General features: G+C 33.9%; 2 protein-coding genes across 2 annotated transcripts in view; one reads left to right on the forward strand and one right to left on the reverse strand.

Annotated features, from left to right (window-relative positions):
• GYS2 (glycogen synthase 2) overlaps positions 1-4606 on the forward strand; it is a 57949-nt gene extending 53343 nt beyond the window's left edge. Inside the window, exons 16-17 of the mRNA XM_074268862.1 lie at positions 1125-1205; positions 4110-4606. Of these exons, the coding sequence (XP_074124963.1) occupies positions 1125-1205; positions 4110-4325 (297 nt within the window). The 3' untranslated portion in view covers positions 4326-4606. The remainder of the gene's footprint in view (positions 1-1124; positions 1206-4109) is intronic.
• A 5686-nt stretch (positions 4607-10292) lies between these two features.
• Positions 10293-17609, reverse strand: SPX (spexin hormone). Its single transcript, XM_074268864.1, has 6 exons — positions 17474-17609; positions 17010-17090; positions 16817-16874; positions 16112-16174; positions 12493-12579; positions 10293-10690 (listed from the first exon to the last, which is right to left on the reverse strand). Exons 1-6 carry the CDS (start codon positions 17477-17479, stop codon positions 10626-10628), a joined length of 360 nt encoding a protein of 119 aa, XP_074124965.1. The 5' UTR covers positions 17480-17609; the 3' UTR covers positions 10293-10625.
• Positions 17610-18740: the final 1131 nt, after the last annotated feature.

Consider the following 18740-nt stretch of genomic DNA (forward strand, 5'->3'; position numbering starts at 1 on the left):
GGGGGGGAATGGAGTAATTTATAAAAAAGATCTTGAAAACTGAAATTCTCAGAAATTAAGTTCAATTAGAATGGTAAACTGAGAATGGAGACTGGTCCTCAACTCACAAATATATGAAAGTTTCCCCTCATTCCTTTCCATGAACTACAGATGTAGATGATTCAGGAATATCTCCAACCATTCCCCAAGATTTGGTAGGGTAAGCGGAAGGAGGCTTATTATATGGCTAGAGATGAATGGTTTCATGAAGGAAAATGTGACCCATTTGTTTTTATTTTTTCTTAGATAAATTATGATCACAGTATGTTAAGTAAATCTGAGTCTGATGGATATGTTATAAACCAGAAGAAATGAGGCTAGGGATGAGAAAAGCACTATAAAATTGATTTTAAGTCATGTTTCTCACCATGGGATATGAATACTACGAGGGGGTATGGGAAGTTGATCAAGGAGCATGAAGAATTGGGGTAAATAATCATACTATTAATACAAATTCATACATTTTATTTCTTATGTATATATGCATGGTAAACACTAGAATTTACTTATTTTTATGTCAATGGAGTTACAGGAAGGTTTATTAAAAAGATATTGCCATAGTGTTTGCTGTTTGTTTATTGTTCTTGAAGAGGACTATGACTTCAGGGAGGTGATGTCATGACCAAGAAGTAAGGAGATTGAAAAGCTTAAGAAATATAGATCCTATATTTTTACATTTTGAGTAATATGTGATTTCTTCTAATAATTAAATTCTGAAACTGACCAGTTATATTGCTTGAAGCCATGGGTGAAGCTGGCTAAGCAGGATAATAACATGGACTTTTATGGAGATTAATGTGCAAGAAAGACTGACAGAAACTTGGACTTTTGGCCCAGTTAGAAAGCCATCTAGTGGGCAACTCAGATCTTGCATTTTCTTTTTAAATAAAACAGCCTGGTACTTACCTTTGCTGATTTAAAAATGGCAGCATGTTAACAAATTTGCATTCTTGGTAGTGCCATGAGTACCACAGATGTGAAAGAGGAATGAAATTTTTATTTTAAAAATGTTTTGAAACTCAGATATATGAAGAACATGAAAATTATATTTCCTTAAAAAATGTAAAATTGTTTTTCTATTGTAGTATTACATGCATGCCAGACACCTGACACTGAGCAGAGCTTTTCCAGATAAATTTCATGCTGAATCTTCACCATCATTAGCGGTAAAAAATTGTTTATCTCTTTTATCTCTTAGTTTCTCTCTCTCTCTCTCCCTATCTCTCTCTCTCTCTCTCTCTCTCTCTCTCTCTCTCTCTCTCTCTCTCTCTCTCTCTCTCTCTCTCTCTCTCTCTTTTTCTCTCTCTCAATAAAAACTTTTTCATAGATATTGCTACTGATAGCATTTAATTATTGACAAAATCAATATACACTACTTTTAGAACATTCAAATTAAAGCAGATCAGAAGAGAATGAATATTAGGATGGATGACTGTGTGGGCAAGAAAATAGGATTGAATGGGAATCAATAGTATAAGTTGAAGGTTTTGCCTTGGTGAATAGAACAGATACTTCTTTGTAAGAGACTAGAATAAAGGAGGAGAGAATGCTGAGTAGTGTTCCTCACTTGGTAGACAGATCACTCTCTCATTTCTCTGAAGAAGCTGGGGAAGGACTTATTTTTGAAACCTCTAATCAACAAACATGCCTGTCCGAGATAGAGTAAAATTAAAATATTAGCTATGGTTAGTCTCTGGTAGGAATAATCAGGGCAGGACTGGGATGCAAGTGAAAGTCCTAGGAATCAGGACAAGTCCATCATTGGAATAGAAGCACAACATAGCTGAAAGTTGGTTAGCTCCCTCCTCTTTACAATGATGCAAGTCAATTTCAAAGAATTTGTGATGAAAAGAAAAAATTCTGTCCGTTTCCAAAGAGAGAGTACCAATGAACTTTGGATAAAATTGAAGAATAATTTTCTCATTTTGTTTTTTTTTCCTTTTTGTGTGTGATATGGCCAATACAGAAATATATTTTTGCATGATTTCACATACATAAGTGATAATTTGTTACTTGCCTTCTCAATGGCTGGGGGAGGGAGAGAAAGCATTTGAAACTCAATTTTTAGAAAGATAATATTAAAAATAAATCATTTTAAAAGGAGAAAAAGACATTTAGCTACAAATTCCCTTTATAAAAAATCAGGTTCTAAATATGCAAAACATAAAAATTTTATGAACAGATTAGTGGACACATAAAGGATGCATGTCTGAGCCCATTTAGAATCAGGACATTTCCCTCCAGTGGTATATCTTTGCAGTAGACTTGTTCAATGGCTGTGGCTCATTGTGGGATTCCAGCTGGAGGAAAATCTGAGGCTTGCTCCCAATGTTCCATGATCCCTTTATCTGGGCCCACACCTAGACATTTCCTCAAAATTTCTGATCATCTGCCACCTGCCATTGTTCTCCCTCCTTTTTGCTTTCTTTTGCTCCATTCTGAGCTTTGCTATTCAACTGTGTGTGTCACAAAACTCAGCCCTGTATAAGACTTTGCCCCAATTAATCTCAGGGCCTTTGCCTGGGCCTGCAGTTGTGCACCTCTCTAGCAGAGAGCACAAATTTCTTTCCTCAAGGGGCTACTTTCTAGCTCTTGTGGAGGGGTGTAAATATGACTATTCCACTTAACTGTAGTTATAGCTCAACAAAATATTTCAGGGCTTGAGTGTCATATATTTTAAAATTTTCCACTATACAGCAGAGTCCATAGCTCCAGTTTTTTCATGCCATTAAAAAAATTTTCCCCAGGCAATAAGCCTATAGCATTTGAATATAGAAGTTTCCTATTAAATTCCATTATAGCTATAGGTGATATATTTCCAAAGGAAGTTTGATGCGAGGATCAGAGGGTAGACTTTGACTTCAATACTAGAAAAAATTACTTTGTGCTTCTCAAATGGTTTTTTAGAAGGAGGTTGGAAAATAATAATCACTTATAAGATCCCAAATATTCATTTAAAGAAGCATTTTTGTCTTCATCAATATAGTCAGTGTAAATGTAGTTGTCTGGGAGGTAATAAGGTAGAATGGAAGCTAGGTCCTGAAGTCAGGAAAACTCATCTTCCTGAGTTCAAATCTAGTCTAAGACACTTACAAACTGTGTGTGACCCTGAACAAGTAATTTAACACTGACTACCTTAGTTTCTCATTTGTTAAATGAACTGGTGAAGAAAATAGCAAACTACTCCAATGTCTTTGCCAAGAAAACCCCAAATGGGGTCACAAAGAATCAGACATGATTGAAATTAGTGAACAATAATTTAGTTGTCTCATAAAACTTCATTAAGAAGCTATTCAAAAAGACAAGTAATCTTTATTTTGTTTGGATGCTCAATATTAAAATGAAACCACAGTAACCCTTATTTCAATAAAAATTTTTAATAAATCTGAGGAATTTAATGTTTAATCATACACAGTAGATGTATCCTTTTTTCAACACAGCCAGTATTGATAAAAACAGGTATTCTACCATTAATACCTATTCTAACAGCAATATGGGTAAGGGATGTGGAAGGACAGTTTTATTTAAAAAAACTAAACAGAGTTGCTTTTGTCAAAAGAGCTGAATAGATTCAGACTAAAAGGTATCATTGTCACCTTTAAGTGTGTCAACCTCCCATTCATAACATTTTCCTGACCTAATAACTAACTCATTACAAAAAGGATCTATCAACAGAAGAGAATTTTAAGTGATCAACAGGGGATCATCCATTTAGAGCAGGAAGCAGTCTGAAAGGCTGCCTAATCCTATCCCTTCCTTTCACAGATGAACTGGAACCCAAGGTCATCAATTTTAAAAATTGGCTTTATTTAGGTTAAATAAATAATTGGCCTGATATTTGAACCTATTCAAATCCAAATCTAGCACTCTTTCCACTGAAGTAGTAGACCTTTCCTGTTTTTGGTTACTCTATTGATCAATCTCTGAAGTCAGAATAAATTACAGATTAGTGGTACCTGGGCAGATAGCATATGAAAGAATTCTATTAAGTAGACTTGTGCCAAGTGAGGTATAGCTCAATTTTTATAAAACTAGGAATACCTAGTAATTATAATGTTTGTTTCTGCCAGACCCAAGGTTTTAAATTTCCAAGGCCTTCTTCAGTGCCACCTTCACCCACAAGCTCTCAACATTCCAGTCCTCATAACAGTGATGTAGAAGATGAGGATGAGAGATATGATGAAGAAGAAGAAGCTGAAAGGGATCGGATGAATATCAAATCTCCCTTTTTTCTAGGTCAAGTCCCCTATGAAAAGAAAAAGCAACATGGGGAACACAAGAATTGAGTCTCTGTATTCTTGGCTATTCCTGGCTCTTTATCATGTAGAGAACTGTAACAGAACTGTAATAGAACAAAACAGAAAGTACATAGACATTAGGGAGCACCACATATTAAGGAACTTAAACTAACAAAACTAAAAAATTCTTTATAGAAATAAACTTTAGAGAAAGTATCTTTTCCTTAGTGATGATGGAAAACTAGTCACTACAGAAAAAAGGCAGAAGAGACAAAAAAAATGTGGCAATTTGTTTCTCTCATCCTCAGAATAAAACACAATAAGCAAAATCCATTGTTTTGTTTTGCTGGACTTTATTTATTTAGATATTTCTCCCAGTTTCTCTACGTAAATATGATTAGTCAGTAAACTTAAAAATTTGGAAAACAGTCCATCAAGAAAAGCTGACAATATTTTTAAAAAATGCTTCTTTTAACATTAAAATGGTTCTCTATTTTTTTTTTTGAGGATCATAACAAAGTATCACCTATAATGTGCTAAATACAAAAATATAGTAATTGCCTTCCTACCAACTCAAAGTATTTTTTTCAAAGGGTCCAGACTCTAATAGTGCATGCTCCAGAGCTGATGATTTAAAAGTGAATCAATCAAAGAGTATTTATTGTAATTATTAATTGCCAGGTCCTATGTTAAGCACTAGGAACTTAAATATAAAAGTAAGACAGTTCCTGCTCTCAAGGAACTTATAGTCTACTTGGGGTATGTATGAATTTTGTCAGTGCCTACACAAGAAAGGATTTCTCTTTTTAGCTGGTATAACTCAGAGTCTCATTATCTACAGGAAAATACCCATCTTTGGGCCTGAAGAATTAATTTTCAATTCAAATATAACTCCCTACAAACCAAAATTCATTTTCAAAATAATAATGGAAGGTATAAACTCATATATAAACTAGTACAAATAATTTTAAATTTCCTTAAATAGAAACCCTAATTCTTTGCATAGGCCTCTTCTTCCATAGGAAATAAATGACAAAATCAAAATACACTAATATTCTGTGAATAATAATACTAACAAATGTGAAACCAACAATGTAAAAAAACTTAACATCCATTTATTTTAATAACCAAGATTTACATTTTATATACATTATTTCTAGTTTTCCTCAACAACAATCCTATGAGTGCCACAAGTATTATCCCCACTTTTATAGATGAATAAACTCAAACTTGAGAGATTATAAATGGCTTACTTAACTATTAAATATTAAGCTCTTCTGAGTCCAAGTCCAGGTGTCTTTCTAATAGGCCGTGCTGACTTATCTTCAATTTTTATGGGTATACAAGATTAAAGTAATTTTGTTGTTATTAAATTTATAAAACTGAGCATGTCTGCTTCATGGTAGCAGTAATGGTTTTCAATCTCTATACGGCATGTTGAAACATACTATCGAATTATATAGATAAATATCTCAATCCTTTGTTGTCCTTTATTTTAATTGATCGATGAGTATTTAATAAGAATGGATGAACAGATGAATGGGTGGTATCCATATTTATGGATACAAATAGAAATGACAAAAAAATCACAATCTTTGCTTTCAATAAACTTATATTCTAATAGAGGTAAACAATATATATATGGAATAATAAATTCTATTGAGGGCAGAAAAATACTTACAAGATGGCCTAAGAGCAAAGTGGATGGTAAAGCTAGAGAGTGAAGCAGAAAGGGGAATGGTAATACCTGGAAGTCTGGAAGACATAATGGTTATATAAATGACAAAGCTTTGATACATTTCTTTGCTCACCAAGATGAGGTAAGTCACACTGAACCTCAGTATGGAGGAGATGAAGTCTTCTTCAATATGTGTTTCATTTTTTTTGACACAAACAGAATTATGATATAGTCCTTCGTCCACCCTGCTGCCATCATTGCTCCTCCATCATTCTCACAGCCCCAGGATGAAAAGGAGACAGGGCAAGTCTGTAGCTGTCACCACAATGGCCCTTACCATGACTGAGCCCCTACTAATATCAAGCACTCTGTTAGGCATTGGATATATAAAGACAAAAATAGTTTCTGACCTGGAGAAATCACATGTACACTTATAAGTATATATTAAATTTATACACAAATAAGTATGTGATAATTATGTATTATTCAGGTTTTATATAAGATAGGACATTTGTGTTGAGCTCTGGCTGTTCAGGGGTTGTTCTGTGAGTGCTTAATAACTGCCAATCATTTTTAGATAGGAATTGTATTCACATAGTTATCAGGTTGAGGTATCGTGAGCATATGCAATTTCTTATAATGCAGAGTTTTTCTTTGTTGGCTGACATTAAAATATACATAGATACACGAGAACAGATAATACAGATGTATGAATATGTATATAAGGCAGCTACTAAACCTAGAGTCAGGAAATCTCATCTTCTTGAATTCAAATCTAGCCTCAGACATTAGCTCTGTGACCTTGGGCAAGTTACTTAGCCCTGATTGCCTCAGTTTCCTTTTCTTTAAAATAATTTGGAGAAGAAAATGACAAAATACTCCAGTATTTTTGCCAAGAAAACCCCAACTTTAGGGTCACAAAGAATCAGGTTTGACTAAAAACTACTGAACAATATATGTATATATTATAATATACATAAACATACACATATGTAATGTATTTATATATATGTATGCACAAATGTTCATTTTTGTAGTGTAGTACAATAGAAAAAAATATTAGATCAGGAACAGAGGAAGCTTGGTTCTGATCTCAACTTAATCATTATGTTATATATTACTTAGACAAATCATTTCCAAAAATAGACCTCAGTTTCTGTAGCTGTAAAATGATAGAGTTAGCTAAATAATTCTAAGGTCTTTTCTAATTCTAATGTTCCATGATTCCATAAACATAAATAGGTAATGGCAGGATTTTTAGGATTTTAGAATTAAAACTAGCTTTAAAAGTTCTATTATAAACGTTATTGACAATACTAGTGGGATAATTTTATAGAGGTAAGCTTTAAAGCAGTGTTATATACTATGAGGTTTAATGGTTGGAAACACTTGCTCTTCTTTTCATCTAAAGCCCTTGCCTGAGGAATAATAAATGTTGATCCTTTCATCTTATACCTGGCTCAAATAAGGCTATGCTTTTCATTATATGTTTATATTTAGTAACTATATTTAGTTTAGTATGTTAAACTAAAAAGTTATATAGGAATATTTTAATGGAGCTATTTTGGGATGTTTAATATGAATAATTCTAAGTAGACAAAATTATTTTGAAAACTTAATAAAGTTGCAATTGGAAGAAAAAAATGTATGTATGCCCTTTCTTTTCTATTGAAGGGAATTACATACCATGATAGTCAAGAATAAGACTATTGAGAAATGTGAAACCTGAATTCTAGTAATTTCCCAATTAGTTAGGAAAGACTCCTTTTAACAAAGCCAGTTTGGGTGGTCATGGAAGAAAGAGCTCAAATGGCATTCTAATATCCTCAGCCATGGCTAGCAATGGCAGCAGCTGAGGAAGAGGAGGAGGAAAAAAGGAGGAAAAGGAGGAGGAAGAGGAAGAGGAAGAGGAGGAGGAGGAGAAGGAAAAGGAAGAGAAGGGAGAGATCCTTTATCCAGCATAGATTTTCAGAAGTAAACTTAATTTATAGAAGAAGAGACAGCAGTAGTCCTAGGGTCAAGAAATCTGTTTTATATACCTATATGCTTAGAAGTCATGTAAAAATTTCTCGAGTAAAAAGGGGTCACAAGTGGAAAAAGTTTAAGAAGCTCTGATTTAGATTGTCAAATCCTGAAATAAATCAGACTCATAAAAGTGGGAAAAGGCATTTTAAATTAAGACAAAAGGGGTCATAAGACTGAGACACTGCCATGAATCTGAGTATGGGGTATTCAGAGGGAAAAAGTATAAAAAGGTTTTAAAACATTCAGGAGGAAAGAAGGGAGGGGGGCATGTGAGGAATTAGACCTGGCCATGCTACCCTTGACAATCTAAGCAAGGAAGTCTGCTTCATTCTGGTCGTTTTTACTCTTCATGATCCAATTTGCCTAAATCTTGATGAGGGGTCTAAAATACTAGGCCAAATTAGTTTCTGGATAAAGAATAAAGCAGGATACAGGATAAAGCAGAGCCCAGATTCCCAAGGTGGAGCCCAGTCCAACATATTTGAAAGTAAAGTGCCTTAGGAGTAGGAAGGCAATGACATTCCTGAGATTATTTTTGTCAGGATGGCTTTTTGACAGAGAAGAAAACATTGCATTTGATGTTGACAATATTAAAATTAATTTTCCTGTCAAGACACTGCTCCCAGCGCTGTTGTCCCTGGTGGGGTGAAGCTGGAACATTGATGGAAAGATAGGAAGCCCCAAATATTAAGGACCTGGTAAAGGAAACCAAGACCAGTCCAGACTGTTCTCCTCTTAGCCAAGCTAGGGTCAAGGCCCTAGCTGAAATGTTCTCTTCTTATTCACAGCTTGTAATCATCTATTTAATCTGTTGCATTGGTATGCTATTTTTTTAGAAGAACCTTTGGGTGTGACCAAATTTCTGGAGCCAGTCTGAACACTATTCCTTTATAATGTTCTTACATGTCCTATGTAGACATGTTCCTGTAATTTATTTAAGGGATCAACAGAAATTTCTAAATTGACTGAAGCCTTTTCACTATAGTTGTAACACCTTTGATTGATTTACTCAGTTTAGTGGAGTTCTATTCCCACCAAGGTGAGATGCCACAATAGCATTTTTATATAGTACTTTGAAACCTTTAAAATGCTGTATAAATGTTACCTATTGATATTGTTATTGCAGCTATTGTTATTTGATTGATTTACTCTATTGACCCACCATTTACAGAGGAATCATTAATAATAATAACAATAATAATAATAGTGTTTATATAGGACTTTAAAGTTTGCAAAGGGCTTTACAAATATGTAATTTTATCCTCACAACAACTCTGGGAGGTAGGCACTATTATTATCCCCATTTTACAGATGAAGAAACTGAGTCAGACAGAGATTAAATAATTTAATGCAAGATCACAAAGCTAGTAGTAGTGCCTGAGGCCAGATGTCAACTCAGATTTCTTGACTCTATCCAAGGTACCACAAAATTCCTGGGAGGTGGTTGGTTGGTAATTATCTTTCTGGAAGTTAGCATCAAGTTAGAATATGTCTGTTACAGTGTGACCATCAGTCCATCACAAGCTCAGAATGCTCTATCAGTTCAGGCACAAATAATCCAAGTGAGTATTTGGAGTCGATTAACAAAATTTGCATGTCTCATGGGTTTTTTTGAGTCACTTTTTGCTCATAGAGCACAACACTTTCTTTGCTGAAGGCCCACCCTGCTGTGTCCCCTGTTACACAATCGATTGCAAGTTTTTCAGAGAGACCTTGAGAATGACCTTGTATTGCTTCTTCTGATCTCAGGTGAGCATTTGCCCTGTGTGAATTCTCCACAAAATAATCTATTAGGTAAACATACATTTGGCATTCAATGGCCAGCCCATCAGAGTTGTGCTCTCTGCTATAGAATGTGAATGGTTGGAGGTTTAGTTTGAGAAAGGAGCTCAATGTCTTGTTCCTTATCCTGCCAAGTGATCTGCAGAATCTTCCTTAGGAGGTAGAGAATACAAATTGGCCTTGATAGAATTTAGTCTTTCTTTGGTTTCAACCAAGGATTGCACACTTTGTGCACAAATCTAAGAGCTAAGAAATGAACAAATCTAAAAAATTGATGTTTCATACTGAGAGCTGAACTTTTAAATGAACACTGGTCTACTTATTGGGGAGCACTAAAGGAGACAGTCACATAGGTCCACCTAGAAACAGCCATGCTTGAAGGCCACGTGGCATCTGTAAATCTTCAATGTGATGGTAACTGAGTCCCTCTTTTCAGACTAGGTGTGTGAGGGGCTGGGTTTTGAGGTTACAGCTTCTTTTGGTTGATAACTAGGAATATATTCGAGATGAACCATACAAGTGACTAGTACCATGAAAATATTTTAATAGTCACTGATTGAGATGTCAACAAATTACAAGAAAGATCACTCGGAATATATTTGAGCTTTGAAATTTAAAATACAATGACAAATTCAAAGTATGACATAATTTTGTGATCTAAATGAAGTATATAATAAAGAAAAAAAGAAGTAATGTTATCTGTTAAAATTATTTTTCAATAATTATCCTTAAAAAACTGAAACTGAGATTACATTTGTAAGTATATATTCCTTTAGAATATAGACCATGTATAGACCATGTTTTTTATTCACATAAATAATGGCTTCAACAGAAATGTAAGGGGAATTTTTTAGTAAATTGGGTCATTTTCTCCAGTTTAGTAAATTATCTTCCAAGAATCTTGATTGATCAAAGTTTACTGCTCTAGCTGTAAGAAAATAAAATAAAATTATAAATTTTGTTTTAAAGCCCAGTACAATCATCAAGGAAATATTATCTGAGTTTAAGGTTCTATGTCCCCAGATTCTATCTCACCTTCTTCTTCCTCCTCTCCTTCCTGCAAATATTTATCCATCTTGACTTTTCAAGGGTTTTCATTTTGTTAATCATTCTGTCCTTCATTTACTTTTCTGCCCTTTGGTTCAACAATGTTATATTTTTCAGTTCTTCAGCTTCTTCCATTTCCTTCATGGGCTTACAACAGGATTCTTTCAAAATTTTTTCTGACTAAACTTTTCCTAGCAGAGATCAGCTGTTTCTAAGCCTTTAGTGATCATTTTAATCATTAAAGATTCCCAAGTTTGACTTCTGATCGGCATAGTTCCACCTGACCATTTCCTGCCATCATTGCAAACTGAACTTGACTTTCTAAATTTTTTCATTTTCTAGTGATGGTGTTACCTTCACTTTTGTAATAATATCTCATATGTTTTTTTTTTCCATTTCACTTATAATAAGCCTCTTAAAGTTCAGAGGGAATCATACATCTGAAGCTAGCAGAGACCTTAAAACCATTATGATCATCTTCTTCATTTTGCAGTTGAGAAAATGGAGGCACAGAAAGGTACAGATAGCAAGTGGTTGGAGCAGAGTTTGAACACAAATCTTCCTTACCCCAGGTCCTGTTTCCTATCTACTATGCCACACTGAATCAGTGTGGGTCTGCAACAATAGATCATTAGCAAAATGTTCCTGCTTCCCATACAACATTTTTATTGGTTTTCAGATTCAAGAAATAGTTACCAGATCATAGTAGACATCTACTCAACCATTCATTTTATAGATGAGGAAACTAAGGTCTAACAAAATTAGACATTTTGTCTAAGATCCCACAACTACTAAGTGACAAAGTCAGCTTTTGACCTCTGCTTCCCAGATTACAAAGCCCATGCTTTTTCCACTGAGCCATTCCTGTGATATAAAATTAGCTTTAGATCGATATATCCTTTATATTTGCTCATCTCTGTGTAACAAAATCATTATCCCTAGTGGTACCCCTCTTAAAAATACAAATTATCACTTTAATTTCTGAAAGGGAGACAAAAAATATTCTGAAGTAACAAGTTCTAGGGTGTGATAAATTATTAAATTCATATTAAGCTATATAATCCGAGGAAGGAATTTTTTGTTTTGTTTTATTTGTTTTGAAGAATTATTATAACAAATATTCTAGCCTCTTCACAATAAACATTGCTATGAATTTGGGGGCTATAATTATAAAAATTAAAAAATTAAGGGAGTTCAAACAAGAATGAAATTACTTCAAAAGGTCTGATTGTCTTGGAAGGATTCATTCTTGGAAGTGGATATCTTCAATAAAGAGAAGATCTAATTCAGTTCCAATTGATCAGAATCAGCTACACCCAGAGAAGGAACACTGGGAAATAAGTGTAAACTGTTTGCATTTTTGTTTTTCTTCCCAGGTTATTTTTGCCTTCTGAATCCAATTCTTCCTGTGCAACAAGAAATTTGGTTCTGCACCCATATATTGTATCTAGGATATAACATGTATGGGAATGCCTGGCATCTAGGGGAGGAGATGGAGGAAAAGAGGGGAAAATTTGGAACAGAAGTGAGTGCAAGGGATAATTTTGTAAAAAAAAATTACCCATGCATATGTACTGTCAAAAAAAGTTATAATTATAAAGTTAATAAAAAAATAAAGTATCAAAAAAAAACCATCAAAAAAAGAGAAAAAAAAAAAAAAGAAAGGATTCATTCTATATTTACCTTCTTCTGGTGGTTTCTGTAGGGACTCAAAGAACATGGCTGCAGCTTCAGAAATAAGTATTGGGTTTGAACTTTGGCTGCGCTTTTCTGGAGAAATAAAATGTAAACAAATGTTCTCATCACATAATATTAATAGATTATTAATAATTAGATTAATTAGATAACATTCACATAGTGCTTTCTTTGCTTTACAATTAATTATTACTTGATTTGATCCTTGTAAGGATCCTGAGAGTTAAATAAACAATTTTACAATTTCTGTTTCTTAGCTGAGGTAATTTGGGCTAATGGGTTCAAATGACTTGCCCAAAATCACACAGCTAGTAAAGTATCTGAACACATTTGAACTCAGTTCTTTCTGATTCCCAGATCTACATCAACTGCACAATTTGACTTCTTCATGAATAGACTGATCCAATAAATATGGTGAAAAGCAAAATCTGTATAAAATAATAGATTTTCAAGGCTCAGCGGGTGGCTCCCTTATTTTATTTAATATACCAAATTTTGAGCATCTGAATGGCTTCAGTGGATAGAGTATGGGACTGGGGAGTCTAGAAGAAAGGAATTCAAAACTGTGAGCAGGTTGCAATTAACTGCCTTTGGCCTTAGTTTCCTTATCATAATGAAAGGAACTGGCCTTGATAGCCTTTAAGCTTCCTTCCAGCGCTAAATCTATGATTCTATTAAAGGACTTAGGACACTTTCTTGGAAATTTATACTGTGACAAAACCTAGAGTAATTTTTCATTGTGAAAATTTAGAGAGGTAATATGATATATTGAATAGAACCAGTATTGTATGAAAGAACAAGTCTGAGCCTTTCCTATCTATCTGACTAGGATCTTTTAGATAAAATCATGCTCTGGAGAGTGCCCTATATCTTTTTTTTTGTTGTTGTTTAATATGTTTTCAATTCTGATTTGATGAAAAATTCATCAACTCACTACGAGTGTGATAACTCTTCATTTGTAATAATTGTTAGTATATAAAATAGATGTGTCTGATAAATGCTAAAAATAATGTTAAACTTAACTTGGCATAAGGAAAACTGTTTTCTTTATGAAATTTGATGTAGGAAATTTTAAATCTGAAAATCAGTGGCAATACTATAAAACAAGAAGTTTGTATAAATTGTAGATCTGTGAGGTCCCTTTCAGATCTAAAGTTCTATGATTCTAATTGCTTTGTTTAACAATAAAAAAATTTTGGCTAACTAAGTGGCTCAGTGGATAGTGCACTGGTCTTATAGTCAGGAAGATCTGAATTAAAATCTTGCTCTCACATTTATTAGCTGTGTGAGCCTGGTTAAGACACAGATTGCCTCCTTAAAAAAAACCAAAAAACAAAACCATGAACAAAAATTACAAAATGCTTGGATATCAATTTAATCTCATCCAAGGAAAACATATTGAATACTTGTCAAGTACTTAGTATTATATACGATATGTTCTGTACTCACTGGTAGGCATTCAGTAATCTAATATTTTTCCATAATAAGTGGAAAGTTCACTGGTATAAATGCTGAAATTTGGTGGCAAATTCCTAGCTGTTCTGCCCTAAGTTACAATTTCAATAAGGATGTACCACAAACAGCAATAAAAACATGTGTGCTACAATTCTTGCTTTTCCACAATATTTTAGGACACTATTTAGTACTACATAGGACATTTTTTTTTTTTTTTGCAAAAGTGGAGATAGGTGTGCTTTAATAAAAAAAAAAAAAAAAGCCCAACGATTTAATGCTTACTGTGAGTAGTTTTGAAAAGATCATTTTAAGTAGGAAAATTAGGAGAGGAAGTAGGAATGCATCTGAAACTAAAAATCTGGCTACACCTATTATAATAGTGTCATAGGTTAGCTAGCTTTTCTTCTCTTCCTGAATATTTTTCTCTTCCTGAAATGGTTGCCTAACCTCTCTGCGATTAAATATGAACTTCTCCATTGAGATTTCAAAGTCCTGCACAATCTGGACCCAACCTGCCTTTCCAGTCTTATTATTTTTCACTTTTATTAATCTCTGAACCAGATAACTGGCCTTCTTGCTGTGCAATGATACATGAAACTAGATCTACCCCCTAGCTCTCTTCCATGCATGGGAATACCCAAGAGGCATTTTTGTGCCTCTTAGAGTCTCCCCTTTCATTCAAAGCTTTGCTCAGGGTACACCTTCTACCTGAACCCTTTCTTGACCAACCTTAACTGCCATTGTCTCCCCTTGAAATCTCTACCTTGTATTATTCTAAACATACTTATTATGTAGATAACATTTGACCCCCAAAGAATGTAAGTGCTTTAAAAAGTTTATTTTTGTATAATATCTCCAGCACTTTCCCATCTCAGATGCATTATAGTAAGTAGCTTAATAAGTGTTTGTTGGTTGACATTTTCATATATAATATATATATAAATAGTATGCATATATAACATCCACATATAATATGAGATACAATATAAATATATCCATGAATATATATAGATATATATAATATACTTGTACATAGATATAATATGCACAGTTCATTTGTGCAGAAAATATGCAGTGAGTTAACTCCTTCCCTTCAATATGGATCAACATCTGTTCTGAAACTTAAGAGTCTGAAATAGTTTAAATGACCTGTCCAAGATCATGTAGTTGCTATTGTATCAGAGGAAGGACTGCAATCTAAGTCTTTCTGACTGCAGTACTGGCTTTCTATTCACTATGCCACCTTTATCTCATTATAAATATGCTGGCACTTAAATCTTATGCTCAGTATCAACCTTTTCAAACACAGAAGAATAGATCACATTTAGACTTTTAAGAATGAAGTTTAAACAAAAGTTATTTTAATGAAGTAACAATGTTATTTTTCCTAAACATCTAAGACTACTCCTCCTACCACATTTTAAGCACATCTGCTTTTGGTTACCCAAATATCTTACTTATCTGCCTGTTGATTTTGGCACATTTTGCAAAACTGTCTGATTTTCATCCCTGACTGCTCCCCTTTATGACTGCAGTTGTTTTGTAGTTGGTAAGATAAACAGTAACCACAAGAAAATACCCCACTTTAGCACAGGGCTAAGTTATCTTTTCTTGTGGAAATGGATTTTTTTGGGGCATGAAACCTATCTCCTTTCCTTGATATAGTTCTTAGCACTGTGCCTCGCACATAATAAGTGCTTTATAAATATCAGTTGACTGATTGATAGGATCAGTGGACAGCCCAGTGAATTTGATTCAATATATACACAATTCTCATAATTCTCATACCAACTCTACACTTATTTTGTTACATTACTCTGATTTCCCAATTTCTGTTTTTTTAACCTGAAAATGAAGTAATTGGACTTTATGGTTTCTAAAATCCTTTCTTTTCCAGTCCAACATTTTATGATGTAGTGAATCACAGCAAAGTATGCTCCCCCTTTCTAGGATGCAGTGGAAAGAACACTGGTTTGGAGTCAAGGGACCTTGGTCACTTGCTGATCCTGAATAAGTTATGTAATTTCTTTAGATATCAGTCCCTTCTCCCTATGATGAGTTTTAAATTATTGAATTATCTAATAATCAGACAAAATAATTTCTGCTGTTCCTTCCAGCTTGAAAGCATCTGGTGTCTTTGTGTTTCTCTTACCCAGCTGTAGTCTGTTGTAGAGATCTTTCCTCCTGCTCTCCTCTGAGATGAAGTGGCGGCCTTCTATAAGACAAAACAAGAAAAACCTATAGTAGTTTCAAATGGCTTCTGTGGGATGCTGACTGCAGCTTTGGAGCCGGGCAGGCAAATTGAATGACTTCTCTCTTATACTTATACAATGTGTAAGACACACACTGAGGAGGATGGCTTGGCCCTACTAAGTAACAGGGAAGGGAACAGAGAGAAATAATCTCTGATTTCACTTGATAAACCCTTGAATCCCATCCAGTAAAATTCCTCTAAATTTCAGCCTGAAGGTCATTGATAGGGATTAAAAAAAAAAAAAAATGTCTTTACTATTTGTCACTATAGATAGAGCAGGACCAGGAAAACAATGGACAAAACCAATAATATAAAGCAAAAGAACTAAAAAAGGAACTGAATGTAATTATAATGACAAAGTTTGAATGAGAAGAGTTAAGAAAAACATCTGTCCATCCACAAGTACAAAGACTGTGAAATTTCTAATTATCTGAAAAGTTTTACTTTTTCTGTACCACAATCTTCATTAATTAAAAAAAATTTTTTTAAACTGCAAAGCAAAATGAATTACCTACCAGAGTTCCTTTGCATTCTCTGCTACAGACTCTTGCTCTCACTGAATAAATAGCTCACAAAAGAAAATATTTTTTTTCCGGTACTTACGAGTCCCCTTGAGGTAGAGAATAGTTTGAGGAGTCCAGTTTCTTCTTTCCAAAATTCTCTGCAAACCCAGAGAGAAGAACAGTTAATGAGATGTCATGATCTAGTCCTTTGGGGGTTTAAAAACAAAAAGGCCAAGCACAAAGAACAATTGCATACAAGCTTTAGAGAATTTTGCTTTTAAAGAGGTAATTACCTGGGGAGCACAGCAGGAGTTGGAGATGAATGAAACTGCCAGGAGCAGGACCAATCCAGAAGCTTTCAGACTTTGGATTCCCTAAGTAGAAGAAACAATCACCCTAAATGTATATAATCCTTGCCTTATATTGTGGCATTTCAAATTTTCTTTGTGCTTCATAATGCTCAACATATATGTATTTTTCTCATAAATTTTGCAATAAGGATCACAAGATGCAATGGATATTCTTTTCTAAAAGAATAAAGGGAAAAATGGATCAGCAGCACTAATAAATAATATTAGCACAATTAATAAGTTATTTGGTTCTTAATATTGTTAAATATATTCTAAGAGGATAGAACTATATTCTAAAATATAATTATTAAAATATTCGTCACCCTCTGAAATGCTTCTTAAGTAAACATGAAAATTGTTAATAAAGAAGTAAGCCTTCCTCTGTAGTAAAGGAAAACTTCACCTACCTTCATTGTTACCTCCTGCCAGGTTTCTCTGGTAAAAGTTATCTGAACCAATTTGAATACAGAAACCTTTTTAAATCTTCCCTGTCAATGGACATCTTTCCATTTCTCTCAGAGTGAGTGTCTAAAGGGATTTCTTGTCAGCCCCGGAGACAAAAAGAGGTCTGATGATCCTTCCTGGGAGATTAGCCAACAGGAAGTCAGGATGATTAAAAGGGTAGACACTCTTAGTTTAGCCACTTAGCCACATCAGCCAGGTGACTTTCTGTTACATCAGCATCAACTCAGTGTGTCTCTCTAATTTTCAATGAAGCATCATTGTCTTATAAATGATCAATGACTCTGCCTGGAAGTAAAACTTGTATAATATCATTGGCATTTAGAGAACACTTTAAAATTTCCAAAGTATTTTACAAAGAATATCTCATTTGTGGCTCACCGTTTATGAAGTAGACGATCTTGTTATTTCTATTTTTCATGTGAGGAAAATTAGATTTAGAAACATAAAGTGACTCATCCAAGATCCCATTACTATAGTGTATGAGGAAAGATTTAAACCCAAGGTATCTCAATCCCACATTAAGCAATTTATCTGCTACTCAAACTATAATTTATGGTGCAACTAAATACTGGATCAATTTTTGAGAAATTGAAATGAGTGAACCTCAATGTGATTTTATGTCACATACTCATTATTTGACTTAAATTCATTTAAGTGTTTACTATATATAACACAGTGAAATGTATAAGGAGGAGGATACAAAAAAGTTGAAAATGCCATAGAGGTTAAAAGACAAGAGAAATTTAGTGAATGTGGTATTATTTAAACAGACTTAAACAATAAATATGATTTTAAGAGGGAGCATTTGAGAAGGGCAGGTTTTCTATGTAGACATGACTATGAACAGAGGCATTAGATTAATTATTCATTAATTATTTTGGGGGATTGCTTAGCAATGCAATTTGGCCTGAGAGTAATGTATAGAAGTTGATATGAGACTGGGTTATAAAAAAACAGATTGGAATTTCTTGAAGTCTAGGTTAGAGAATTTGATTTTATTCTGTAGGGAATGAAAAGTGATTGAAGAATTGAAGATCAATTTAACTATGGTAATGCTTAGGAAGATTATTGTGATGATATAATCTTAAAAATCAAGAAGGCTAATAGATCCATTAAGAGAAATACTCCAAACTAGTCTTGCTGTAGGGTCTAAAATTCCCAACAAGTGGAACTGAGAGTCTCTTCCCTACAAGCTATTAATGCCAAAGA

The sequence above is a fragment of the Sminthopsis crassicaudata genome, chromosome 5, assembly GCF_048593235.1.
Source record: "Sminthopsis crassicaudata isolate SCR6 chromosome 5, ASM4859323v1, whole genome shotgun sequence".
Lineage (NCBI taxonomy): Eukaryota > Metazoa > Chordata > Mammalia > Dasyuromorphia > Dasyuridae > Sminthopsis > Sminthopsis crassicaudata.

What these genes read in the sequence shown, in the direction of transcription:
- SPX (XM_074268864.1), bottom strand. An exon ending in TCTCTACCTCAAGGGGACTC is followed by an intron (nt 16,175 to 16,816) that starts GTAAGTACCGGA and finishes TTTGTCTTATAG; the next exon opens with AAGGCCGCCACTTCATCTCA. An exon ending in CTACAACAGACTACAGCTGG is followed by an intron (nt 12,580 to 16,111) that starts GTAAGAGAAACA and finishes TTATTTCTCCAG; the next exon opens with AAAAGCGCAGCCAAAGTTCA.